The following is a 14,266-nucleotide window of genomic DNA, read 5'->3' as shown; positions in this document are numbered from 1 at the left end:
AGTGCTCCATAAATACGAATGAATGAATACACAAGAAAATTGGCAGATGTTTGTGAACCTATATATATATGTATATATGTTTGTACGTATTTATTACTCTATTTATTTATTTTACTTATACATATTTATTCTATTTATTTTATTCTGTTAATATGTTTTGTTTTGTTCTGTGTCTCCCCCTTCTAGACTGTGAGCCCACTGTTTGGTAGGGACCGTCTCTACTTGTTGCCAACTTGGGCTTCCCAAGCACTTAGTACAGTGCTCTGCACACAGTAAACGCTCAATAAATAAGATTGATTGATTGATTGATTGATATTATTCTAATAATTAAACTGAAAAAAACTGATATTAGGTAGCACCCTGAATGCCCTACACAGCCAAAAGTCTTCGCGGGAATTAAAAAGTGAAATGATATCACTGAATGTCTGCTTCTTATGGAGCATATTGGTCAGTCATGCAAGGATAGACGAAAAGGAGATGGAATCAAGAAAACCAGCATGTATTTTGGAATACCGACGGTTAGAGGGTGATGCCCAAGTTGCATTAAGTTTCAGACCGAATGAAGTTCTACAGAGCACTTGCAGTGACCGTTCTTCTGTATAGGAAATAAATGTAGGCACTGTGAGAATGGGCTCGTGTGGTGATTGAGTTGGCCCTGGAAGTCAGATGCTCCCCAGTTCTAATCCCAGCTCAGCCACTTGTGTGCTGTGTGAAGTCACTTAGCTTCTCTGTGCCTCAATTCCCTCATCTTTAAAATGGGAACTAAGATTGCGAGCCCTCTGTGGGACAGATATCGTGTCCAACCTGATTAGCTTGTATCCATCCCAGTGCTTAGTACATTTCCTGACCCACAGTGAGGGCTTAACTTCTAGTTATCGTCCCATATCCCTCCTACCATTCCTTTCCAAACTCCTTGAACGAGTTGTCTACACGCGCTGCCTAGAATTCCTCAACAACAACTCTCTCCTCGACCCCCTCCAGTCTGGCTTCCGTCCCCTTCATTCCACGGAAACTGCGCTCTCAAAGGTCACCAATGACCTCCTGCTTGCCAAATCCAACGGCTCATACTCTGTCCTAATCCTCCTCGACCTCTCAGCTGCCTTTGACACTGTGGACCACCCCCTTCTCCTCAACACGTTATCTGACCTTGGCTTCACAGACTCCGTCCTCTCCTGGTTCTCCTCTTATCTCTCCGGTCGTTCTTTCTCAGTCTCTTTTGCAGGCTCCTCCTCCCCCTCCCATCCTCTTACTGTGGGAGTTCCCCAAGGTTCAGTGCTTGGTCCCCTTCTGTTCTCAATCTACACTCGCTCCCTTGGTGACCTCATTCGCTCCCACGGCTTCAACTATCACCTCTACGCTGATGACACCCAGATCTACATCTCTGCCCCTGCTCTCTCCCCCTCCCTCCAGGCTCACATCTCCTCCTGCCTTCAGGACATCTCCATCTGGATGTCCGCCCGCCACCTAAAGCTCAACATGTCGAAGACTGAGCTCCTTGTCTTCCCTCCCAAACCTTGTCCTCTCCCTGACTTTCCCATCTCTGTTGACGGCACTACCATCGTTCCCGTCTCACAAGCCCGCAACCTTGGTGTCATCCTCGACTCCGCTCTCTCATTCACCCCTCACATCCAAGCCGTCACCAAAACCTGCCGGTCTCAGCTCCGCAACATTGCCAAGATCCGCCCTTTCCTCTCCATCCAAACCGCTACCCTGCTAATTCAAGCTCTCATCCTATCCCGTCTGGACTACTGCACTAGCCTTCTCTCTGATCTCCCATCCTCGTGTCTCTCTCCACTTCAATCCATACTTCATGCTGCTGCCCGGATTATCTTTGTCCAGAAACGCTCTGGACATATCACTCCCCTCCTCAAAAACCTCCAATGGCTACCGATCAATCTGCGCATCAGGCAGAAACTCCTCACCCTGGGCTTCAAGGCTGTCCATCACCTCGCCCCCTCCTGCCTCACCTCCCTTCTCTCCTTCTACTGCCCAGCCCGCACCCTCCGCTCCTCCACCACTAATCTCCTCACTGTACCTCGCTCTCGCCTGTCCCGCCATCGACCCCCGGCCCACGTCATCCCCCGGGCCTGGAATGCCCTCCCTCTGCCCCTCCGCCAAGCTAGCTCTCTTCCTCCCTTCAAGGCCCTGCTGAGAGCTCACCTCCTCCAGGAGGCCTTCCCAGATTGAGCCCCTTCTTTCCTCTCCCCCTCGTCCCCCTCTCCATCCCCCCGCCTTACCGCCTTCCCCTCCCCACAGCACCTGTATATATGTATATATGGTTGTACATATTTATTACTCTGCTTATTTATTTATTTATTTATTTTACTTGTACATTTCTATCCTACTTATTTTATTTTGTTGGTATGTTTGGTTCTGTTCTCTGTCTCCCCCTTTTAGACTGTGAGCCCACTATCGGGTAGGGACTGTCTCTATGTGATGCCAATTTGTACTTCCCAAGCGCTTAGTACAGTGCTCTGCACATAGTAAGCGCTCAATAAATACGATTGATTGATTGATTGATTGATTAACGGATACCGTTAAAAAAAAAATCGGGCTCTGCACACAGTAAGCACTCAATAAATTACATCTATTGACTGATAGGTCCTCCGTTCTTGCAAAATTAAGTTCTTGAAATGCCTCTTTTTAACTGAGCTGGAAATTTTCGAACAGAAAGGTGAAGCGACCTGCCTTACACCAATTAAGAGTAGGGCAGGGAGTCTGTATTTCTCGGCTCTATCTCGGTCCACTAGGCTACACGCTTTCACTTGATTGCAATCAGTGATTAAATATAACCCAAGAGCTTTGAATTTCCATTTAGTTATTTATCTTACAGTTTCCCTGCAAGGCTGCTACCATGTCAGGAACTATCTTCATTGTTTACCACAACACACCCCTAATTAGGACTTCAATAAACTCTTTTAGCAAAATCTGGGAGTCCTTTTGAGAATTTCTAATATGTTTTCTCCAAACACGGGTTACGAAGCTATGAAAATTCATGAGGCCGAATTCAGTGCAGACAAATGCAATTAGCCCCAGTAACAGAGGACGAGGAAAATATGGATAATTGAAATCCATAGATAATCGAAACCCTTCATTTTAGCTAATCATTTCAACCTCTCCCTTCACCAGAGCTGCTGAGAAAAGGCAAAATGCTTTGATTTGCATTTCATCTCCTTCCCTTGTCCTGACTCCCTCTCTGCAGGAGGAACTAACGAGCAGTGAAAAGGCCGAACAGATGACTGTAGAAGGAAGAGGGAGGCCATGCCAGGAACCGGCATGATTCACAAAATGGCTAATCAAGCTCTGCGGCAAAAAGATTTGCAGGATCCTGCTAATACTCAGGGCTCACTTCGCCCGCTCCATTCAGGCCAAAGATGATGTCCATGGATTTTCAAGTCTCTCCGACCTGATGAAGTACGTCATTCACCAGGGAATAGCTCCTACCTCGCCTCCCGTTCAAGCCCCCGGCCCCGCTGTAACTATTGTCTATCCAGTCATGTGATTTCCAGGGAAAAGGCTGGCACGGGGATTTCTTTCCGTGAAGCGGATTCAAAAGTGATTGAGGAATGATGTCATTAAGGGGAAAGTAATAAAAGCACTAAAGGCCTTCGGAGATTATTTGCTGAATGAGATTCTCTCTTCCTTTCTCAGGTAGGGTCTCTTTTGTTCTTCCCTGAGAAGCGGGATTCTCACTGTTGGAGCTGACTGTTTCATCATCATCATCATCATCAATCGTATTTATTGAGCGCTTACTATGTGCAGAGCACTGTACTAAGCGCTTGGGAAGTACAAATTGGCAACATATAGAGACAGTCCCTACCCAACAGTGGGCTCACAGTCTAAAAGGGGGAGACAGAGAACAAAACCAAACATACTAACAAAATAAAATAAATAGAATTGATATGTACAAATAAAGTAAATAAATAAATAAATAGAGTAATAAATGTGTACAAACATATATACATATATGCAGGTGCTGTGGGGAAGGGAAGGAGGTAAGAAGGGGGGAGGAGGTAAGAAGGGGGCAGAGCACTATGCCAGCAAACCTGGGTAGGTAGAGAATAGATGGATACTGGGAAAATTAAAATATATGTATAGGGAAGGCATGAAAATAGAAGAGTTACTGACAACCGACATCCTCCCTCAGCCCTAGAATGATGATGATGATGACGATGGCATTTATTAAGCGCTTACTATGTGCAAAGCACTGTTCTAAGCGCTGGGGAGGTTACAAGGTGACCAGGTTGTCCCACGGGGGGCTCACGGTCTTCATCCCCATTTTACAGATGAGGGAACTGAAGCACAGAGGAGTTAAGTATATATGTATATATGTTTGTACATATTTGTTACTCTATTTATTTAATTTATTTATTTTACTTGTACATACCTATTCTATTTATTTTATTTTGTTAGTATGTTTGGTTTTGTTCTCTGTCTCCCCCTTTTAGACTGTGAGCCCACTGTTGGGTAGGGACTGTCTCTAGATGTTGCCAACTTGTACTTCCCAAGTGCTTAGTACAGTGCTCTGCACACAGTAAGCGCTCAATAAATACGATTGATGATTAAGTGACTTGCCCGAAGTCATAGAGCTGACAGTTGGCGGAGCCGGGATTTGAACCCATGACCTCTGACTCCAAAGCCCGGGCTCTTTCCACTGAGCCACGCTCCTAGACTGTGAGCCCACCGTTGGGTAGGGACTGTCTCTATATGTTGCCAACTTGTACTTCCCAAGCGCTTAGTACAGTGCTGTGCACACAGTAAGCGCTCAATAAATACGATAGATGTTGATGATATCCGTAATTTATTTCTTTTATTTACGTCTGTCTCCCTCTCCAGACTGGAAGCTCACTGGGGGCAGGGAATGTGTCTATCAACTCTGTTATAGCATACTCTCCCAAGCGCTTAGTACAGTGCTCTGCAGTCAGTCAATCGTATTTATAGAGTGCTTACTGTTTGTAGAGCACTGTAAGAGCACTGCCCTACGCTTGCACTGTACTAAGTGCTTGGGAGAGAACAACATAGTAGACGCATTCGGGTCCCACAGCGAGCTTACAGTGGGCACACAGCAAGCACTTAACAAACACAACTGATTAATTGACATCAGGGATGTTGGGTGGGACAGCGTTTTGCACATGGTAAGCGCTCAATAAATCCGGTTAAATGAATGAATTGAAGGAGTAAAGAATTTCATTATCCTTGAAGACTTAGAAACAATGTATCCTGAGGTAAGCTTTAAGGTGGTGGTTGGTTAGGTGAGCAAATTAGGTCATCCTGGAGCTGAAAGACGCCTAGAGACGAGAGAGGGCGGAAAGAGTGAACTAGAACCCTTGATTTTGCAACTCCCTGGTTCATTAAGCACTTAATAATTTGTCTGAAAGTCGCTTGGCATTTGATGCGAGAATTTTATGATTAATTTCATCTCTCCCCGAGCTTCTAGTCATCCCAATCAGGCTATGACTGAATAGCCCACGATGAGCAAAGACTCTAATGTGTTCAGGTAAACTACCCTCCCTGCCACCCAACAGCTGAAAAAGCAGGCACAATGATCCACAAAAGACTAAAATGGAGATGCTGCTTGAGAGTAATGAGCCTTTATATATTTCCTTGCCCCATCTCGCGTTTTTGCAGCTGCACCTTCAGCCCTCTAGATCGCCGCTCGAGATTTAATGATGGTTTGTGTCAGGGGTCTTTAAGATTGATTTGTTTGCTTGCATAGCTGGTGTTTTGTGGACTCAGGGTTCAGTTTGCAACGTGTAACTTGCCCTCAGGACATCCGCCAAACTAGCTCTCTTCTTCCCTTCAAAGCCCTGCTAAAAGCTCACCTCCTCCAGGAGGCCTTCCCAGACTGAGCCCCTTCTTTCCTCTCCCCCTTGCCCCCCTCTCCATCCCCCTCATCTTAACCTCCTTCCCCTCCCCGCAGCACCTGTATATATGTATACATGTTTGTACGTATTTATTACTCTATTTATTTATTTTATTTGTACATATTTATTCTATTGATTTTATTTTGTTAATCTGTTTTGTTTTGTTGTCTGTCTCCCCCTTCTAGACTGTGAGCCCGCTGTTGGGTAGGGACCGTCTCTAGATGTTGCCAGCTTGGACTTCCAAAGCGCTAAGTACAGTGCTCTGCATCATCATCATCATCAATCGTATTTATTGAGCGCTTACTATCATCATCATCATCAATCGTATTTATTGAGCGCTTACTCTGTGCAGAGCACTGTACTAAGCGCTTGGGAAGTCCAAGTTGGCAACATCTAGAGACAGTCCCTACCCAACAGCGGGCTCACAGTCTAAAAGGGGGAGACAGAGAACAAAACCAAACATACCAACAAAATAAAATAAATAGAATAGATATGTACAAGTAAAATAAATAAATAGAGTAATAAATATGCACAAACATATATACAGATATACAGGTACACACAGCACTGCACACAGTAAACGGTCACTAAATACGATCGATGGATTGATTGATATTATTGCTTTCCTAGAACGAAAGTGAAGCGGCCTTCCACTTCGAGAAACGACACTTCCCAGGCAGCTCCCGGGACTACAGCTCCCAGCATTCCCGGCGGGGCGCCTACAAGTCCCGTGGGGCCCGCGGGCGCGGCCGGCGCCCACTTCCGGGGGCGGGGCTGGTCGGGCCGCGGCCAATAGGGAGGCTCGGTTACTGCTACGGCGCGGGGGCGGGGCCGGTCGAGCCGCGACCAATGGGGGGCTCGGATACTGCGGCGCCGGGGGCGGGGCTTGTCGGGCCGCCGCCAATGGGGGGCCCGGAATGCTCGGCGCGGGGGCGGGGCTTGTCGGGCCGCGGCCAATGGGGGGCTCGGATACTGCGGCGCGGGGGCGGAGGAGGAAGAGGAGGCCGGGCGGCACGCTGTGACCCCTCTGGTTGCGGGCGCCCCGGCCGGGGGTGGGCACGGACAGACAGGCAGGCAGACAGACAGACAGACAGAGAGACGGACGGACAGACAGACAGACGGGCCCGGGCGGACAGAGGGCCCACACCATGGGCGGCAGCGGCAGCGCCACCCGGCGGGTGACCTTCGAGGCGGACGAGAATGACAACATCACCGTGGTCAAGGGCATCCGGGTGAGTCACCGGACCGCACCGGACCGCACCGGACCGGACCGGACCGGACCGGACGGGGGCCGCCAACGGGACTCACGCTCACTCACTCATTCATTCGCTCACGCACTCACTCACTCATGCATTCATTCACTCACTCACACACTTATTCACTCACTCACTCATTCATTCGCTCACGCATTCACTCATTCATGCATTCATTCACTCACTCACTCACACACTTATTCACTCACTCATTCACTCACGCATTCACTCATTCATGCATTCATTCACTCACACATTCACTCACACATTTATTCACTCAGTCATTCACTCACACACACACTTATTCATTCACTCACACACTTATTCACTCACTCATTCACTCACACACTCATTCACTCACGTATTCACTCACTCACTCATTCACTCACGCATTCACTCATGCATGCATTCATTCACTCACACTTATTCACTCACTCATTTACTCACATATTCACTCATTCATTCACTCACGCAGTCACTCAAACACATTCACTTCACGCATTCACTCACACACCTATTCACTCACTCATTCACTGACTCACTCATTCATCAATCGTATTTATTGAGCACTTACTGTGTGCACAGCACTGTGATAAGCGCTTGGGAAGTACAAGTTGGCAACACTCATTCAATCACTCACTCATTCATGCCTTCATTCACACACTTATTCACTCACTCATTCACTCACACTTATTCACTCATTCATTCTCACGCATTCACTCACACATTCATTCACTCATGCATTCACTCATTCACACACTCATTCACACATTCATTCATATGTATTGAGCGCTTACTATGTGCACAGCACTGTAATAAGCGCTTGGGAAGTACAAGTTGGCAACACTCATTCACTCATTCATTCATTCACTCATGCATTCACTCTCACACACACTCATTCACTTACACATTCACTCACACTCTTTCACTCATTCACTCACTCACACTCATTCAGTCATATTTACCTTTTAGACTGTGAGCCCACTGTTGGGTAGGGACCGTCTCTATATGTTGCCAACTTGGACTTCCCAAGCGCTTAGTACAGTGCTCTGCACACAGTAAGCGCTCAATAAATACGATTGATGATGATTGAGCGCTTACTGTGTGCAGAGCACTGTACTAAGCGCTTGGGAAGTACAAGTTGGCAACACTCATTCACTCATTCATTCACTCACTCCACACACTCATTTATTCATTCATTCAGTCATCATCATCATCAATCGTATTTATTGAGCACTTACTGCGTGCAGAGCACTGTACTAAGCGCTTGGGAAGTACAAATTGGCAACATAGAGAGACGGTCCCTACCCAACAGTGGGCTCACAGTCTAAAAGGGGGAGACAGACAACAAAACCAAACATACTAACAAAATGAAATAAATAGAATAGATAGGTGCAAGTAAAATAAATAAATAAATAGAGTAACAATAGCAGTGGCGTTTACATTGTTTCCGACCGTAGTTAATGTGACATCGGGAACCCAAGTAAAGGGAATTTAATGGTATTAACCGCACCGACTCTCCCAAAGTTTGGACCATTGCGTGTGTTCAGAGCATGAATAAATGGCATTTCCCTTATGCGTCTGTGATACCAAGTGGAGTAACAGAAAATAAGTACATTTTTCATCTTTTAAACAAAACACAAGGCATTGTTTTATAGGTTTTGTTTTGGGGGTACCTCTTTGCAGAAAGATTAAAATTGCTTTCTGGCAAATAAACCTTAAAACCTGTTCCCTTCCCACCACTCAATCAATAGTATTGAGAGCTTACTGTGTGCAGAGCACTGAACTAAATTGTTGGGAGAGTACAGTGTAACAGTTTGTAGACAGGTTCCTTGCCCACAAGGAACTTACAGTCTAGAGAGGAAGATAAACATTATAATAAATGTTTAAATATAGTATATATAATATAATTAAATGTTTTAAAATATAATAAATTAATCAAATCATCATCAATCGTATTTATTGAGCGCTTACTATGTGCAGAGCACTGTACTAAGCGCTTGAGAAGTACAAATTGGCAACATATAGAGACAGTCCCTACCCAACAGTGGGCTCACAGTCTAAAAGGTGGGCTCACAGTATAAAACGTATAATTAAAATATATTAATTATTAATTATATATAATATATTAATCAAATGTATAATTAACAAGTAACCGCTATTATTGTAAAATGCAAAACAACACATGCATCCAAAACCACCTCTGTTTTCAGTCTGAGGATTGCGCAGGTCCTTTGGCTCCCTGCTTTTTGTCTCTTTCACCTTGTGCTCTCTGTGGAACAGGGACTGTGTCTCATCTGATATTTTCTACCCCAGCTGTTAGCCTACAGCTTGGTCCAGAGGAAGCACTTAGTAAATACCGTTCTTATTAGTATTAATAATCATATTATTTGTTTATACACCGTGGTGGATGCAAGATAATCAGGTCCCACAGTCTAGGTAGGAGGGCGAACGAGTATTGAACCCCCATTTTGCAGATGAGGGAACTGAGTCACAGAGGAGTTATGTGACCTGCCCAAGGTCACCCAGCCAAGAAGCAGAGCTGGGAGTAGAACCCGGGTCCTGGGCTCCCTCTTAGGCCACCCTGCTTATGATTAGCTCTTCTTTACTACCCCATTAAATGGAAATGAAAGAAGAGGAGACTCAGTCCACCCTTTCGGATGATCTGAGCATTCATCATCATCAATCGTATTTATTGAGCGCTTACTATGTGCAGAGCACTGTACTGAGCGCTTGGGAAGTACAAATTGGCAACATATAGAGACAGTCCCTACCCAACAGTGGGCTCACAGTCAAAAAGAGATTGATTGATTGATACAAGGTGAGAATCTCTGAGGCCTTTCTAGGGGCGGCCTCTCCCCTTTTTTTCCAGGGAGAAAAACGGGTAAAATCACTGCCGTGGTGGCCGCTGACTGCAACGGCTCTGGGAGATTCTTCCCCAAATAAAAATAGAAACTCCACTCTGGTGGGACTCGAACCCCCAACCTTTGAATGCCTTCCACACGCTAGAGGTCCAGTGCGCTGTCCATTGCGCCACAGAGCCACTGTCGCAATGGATAGTTACCAGGAACTATCCTTGCTGTTGTCTATTACTGTGAATACGTGCGAGTTGTTGGCTGTATTGAGCGACGCTGCATGGAGCGCGGAGGAATATTGAGACCTGTTGCCAGGTTGTATAGCCTTTGACGTATTAAAGCATACACCCGTACAACTTCTCTCACTCTGGAGCTTACTGTGTGCAGAGCACTGAACTAAACTGTTGGGAGAGTACAGTGTAACTTCCTTCCTTCCTTCCTCTCCCCCTCGTCCCCCTCTCCATCCCCCCCATCTTACCTCCTTCCCCTCCCCACGGCACCTGTATATATGTATGTATGTTTGTACATATTTATCACTCTATTTATTTTACTTGTACATATCTATTCCATTTATTTTATTTTGCACCTGTATATATGGATATATGTTTGTACATATTTATTACTCTATTTTACTTGTACATATCTATCCTATTTATTTTATTTTGTTAGTATGTTTGGTTTTGTTCTCCGTCTCCCCCTTTTAGACTGTGAGCCCACTGTTGGGTAGGGACTGTCTCTATATATGTTGCCAATTTGCACTTCCCAAGCGCTTAGTACAGTGCTCTGCACATAGTAAGCGCTCAATAAATACGATTGATGATGACTCTGGAGAATGAACAGGATAACTTGATTCTGAGCTGCCCCTGGGAGTTTGTTATTGTTTTGTACTACCAAGAATCCTGGATTGGGCAGCAACCCACTCCCTTGTTGGAAGCCTTTAACCCTCTTTCATGGGATGGATTGTCTTTTTTTCCTTTTAGCCTGACTGAATCCTCAGGATCTTTGCCGGGGGGAGGAAATCCCTTCAGAGGGCCTAGGTTGGCTTTGATTTGACTTAAATCCAGGAGGTTTTCCCAGGCTAATAGTAACAACAATGACGATGATAATAATAATGGTCTTTAAGTGCTTAATAATAACGATGGCATTTGTTAAGCGCTTACTATGTGCCAAGCACTGTTCTAAGCGCTGGGGAGGTTACAAGGTGATCAGGTTGTCCCACGGGGGGCTCACACTCAATCCCCATTTTACAGATGTGGTAACTGAGGCTCAGTGAAGTGACTTGCCCAAAGTCCCACAGCTGACAAGTGGCGGAGCTGGGATTTGAACCCATGACCTCTGACTCCAAAGCCCATGCTCTTTAATAATAATAATAATAATGGCATTTATTAAGCGCTTACTATGTGCCAAGCACTGTTCTAAGCGCTGGGGAGGTTACAAGATGATCAGGTTGTCCCACGGGGGGCTCACACTCAATCCCCATTTTACAGATGAGGTAACTGAGGCTCAGAGAAGTGAAGTGACTTGCCCAAAGTCCCACAGCTGACAAGTGGCGGAACTGGGATTTGAACCCAAGACCTCTGACTCCAAAGCCCATGCTCTTTAATAATAATGATAATGGCATTTATTAAGCGCTTACGATGTGCGAAGCACTGTACTAAGCGCTGGGGAGGTTACAAGGTGATCAGGTTGTCCCACGGGGGGCTCACACTCAATCCCCATTTTACAGATGAGGTAACTGAGGCTCAGAGAAGTGAAGTGACTTGCCCAAAGTCCCACAGCTGACAAGTGGCGGAGCTGGGATTTGAACCCATGACCTCTGACTCCAAAACCCGTGCTCTTTCCACGGAGCCCCGCTGCTTCTCTACTATGTGCCAGTCGCTGTACTAAGCGCTGGGGTAGAGTAAAAGAAAAGCAGATTAGGTACAGCCCTGTCCCAGAGAGGGCTCTAAGGGAGAGTGAGAACTCTTAACGACTCTGTGACTCAGTTCCCTCATCTGCTGTAGTGGTATTCAATCCTCATTGTACCGACGAGGAAACAGAGACACACAGGAGTTGTCATTTGCCCGAGGTCACCTAACAGAAATCGGGAATGCATTGGGATGAGGGAAGAGGGGAATGGAGGGAAGAAGAGGGGAACGGAGGGAAGGTGTCCTAGAGGTTTGCAGTGACCCCAAGCAGGGATGCCCCTCACCTCAGAGCTACAACTCATTGCAACTGCCCGGGCCGGGCCTTAAATATAAGCACTATAAGGGATTTGAGAAGCGTGCAAGAGGAGTGGCCTGAGGTGACTGCTTCCCCAGCCTCCGGGTCTCCGGGATTATCCCTGAAGAAGTGTCAAGGTCATTCATTCGTTCAGTCATATTTATTGAGCGCTGACTATGTGCAGAGCGCTGTACTAAGCACTTGGCAAGTACGGTTCAGCAACAGAGACAGTCCCTGCCCACAACGGGCTCCCAGTCTAGAAGGGGGGGGGAGAAAGACATCAAAACAAGTAAACAGGCATCAGTAGCATCAATATAAATAAATAGAATTATAGATCTATAGCATCACTAATAAAAAGAAATAGAATTATAAATATGTACATATAGACACATAAGTGCTGTGGGGTGGGGAGGTCAAAGAGGCCCATTAAGAAGGGGTCTGGTCTGGGCCCAGGAGCAACACTCAAGTAGCCAAATTGCCGTGTGTATCTTGTAAAGTTTGGTTTGGTTATCTCTCACAAATGCAGTGCTAATCGCGGTTTCTCAGCATTTTCTTCTTAGTATCTCTTTTGGAATCTGACTAAATTTTCGGGGGTACTTTCCATTCTTTCCCCCCTCTGTGCAACACTCTTCTGTTCAGAAGTTTGGAACAGTTTGGAACAGAAGTTTGGACTTCTGAACAGAGACTTCAGAAGTCTCTTTGCCCTTAGCAATAAATAATAATAGTTGTATTTGTTAATTGCTTACCATATGCTGAGTATTGTCCTGAGCCCTGGGATAGGTACAGATGCACCCTAACCCACACAGGGCTCACAGCCTTAAGAGGAAGGACAGATAGTGAACGCCCATTATAAAGATGAGGAAACTGAGGCACAGAAGTTTATGGTCTTGCCCAAGGCCGCACAGCAGACAAGTGGCAGAGCCAGGATCGGAACCCAGGTCCTCTAACTCCCAAACCTGTGCTTTTTCACTAGGCCACACTGCTTTCCTCTCAACGTACCTTCTTCCTGCCTCCTCTCAGTCTCTGATTTTTTTTCCCTATGCCTTTCAAATCCTCCAAACTCTGAATTATGAGATGGGAAGATCTGGTTCATATCATCATTATTACTGTGTTAGTTAATCAGTGGTATTTATTGAGTGCTCACTATGTGCAGAGCACTGTTCCAAGTGCTTGGGAGAGTATATCAGAATTAGTGGGCACATTTCCTGCCCATAACCAGTTTACAATTTAAAGGAGGGCGGGGGGTGGTCTTAAGCACTTACTGTGTGTCAAACACTGGTCTAAGCACTGGGTAGATACAAGTTAATCAAGTCATACACATAAGTGCTTAGTACAGTGCTCTGCACACAGTAAGAGCTCAATAAATATGATTGAATGAATACACAGACCCTGTCCAGCATGGGGCTCGCAGTTTAATAATAATAATAATAATGATGGCATTTGTTAAGCTCTTACTACGTGCCAAGAACTGTTCTAAGCGCTGGGGGGAATACAAGGTAATAAGGTTGTCCCACGTGGGGCTCACAATCTTAATCCCCATTTTACAGATGAGGTAACAGGCACAGAGAGGTTAAGTGATTTGCCCAAAGTCACACAGCTGACAAGCGGCGGAGCGGGGTTAAGAACCCACGACCTCTTACTCCCAAGCCCGGGCTCTTTCCACCGGGCCACGCTGCGTCTCTTAAGCGTAAGGAGGAGGGAGGACAAGCGCTGCATGCCCATTTTACAGATGAGGAAGCTGAGTCACGGCGAGGTGAAGTGACTTGTCCAAGGTCACACAGCAGAGCCGTATTGGAACCTAGGCCCTCTGACTCTTTCCACGAGGCCACGCTGATTTGATGCACTGTGATGGGCCGTGGAGCTCCCCACCCTAGCGGGAAATATTCCGTGCATTGCCCCCTGGGGTGGCAGCGTATGCCCAGGGACACATTTTCAAAGGATTTCCAAAGAAATACCCACACATTGCATTGGCTTAATAGGATATTAAGCACCTGTATATATGTTTGTACATATTTTTTTCTCTATTATTTATTTAATTTATTTGTACATATCTATTCTATTTATTTTTTTTTGTTAGTATGTTTGGTTTTGT

General features: G+C 45.8%; 1 protein-coding gene across 2 annotated transcripts in view; it reads left to right on the top strand.

Moving 5' to 3' along the window:
* The first annotated feature begins 6,958 nt into the window (after positions 1 to 6,958).
* Positions 6,959 to 14,266, top strand: part of CHCHD3 (coiled-coil-helix-coiled-coil-helix domain containing 3) — a 215,007-nt gene continuing 207,699 nt past the window's right edge. For both annotated transcript variants that reach the window (XM_038752093.1, XM_038752092.1), the window contains exon 1: positions 6,959 to 7,096. In XM_038752093.1, the coding sequence (XP_038608021.1) occupies positions 7,013 to 7,096 (84 nt within the window). In that variant the 5' untranslated portion in view covers positions 6,959 to 7,012. The remainder of the gene's footprint in view (positions 7,097 to 14,266) is intronic.

The sequence above is a fragment of the Tachyglossus aculeatus genome, chromosome 10 (genome assembly GCF_015852505.1).
Source record: "Tachyglossus aculeatus isolate mTacAcu1 chromosome 10, mTacAcu1.pri, whole genome shotgun sequence".
NCBI classification, from domain to species: domain Eukaryota; kingdom Metazoa; phylum Chordata; class Mammalia; order Monotremata; family Tachyglossidae; genus Tachyglossus; species Tachyglossus aculeatus.
This window is presented reverse-complemented; position numbering and strand designations above follow the sequence as displayed.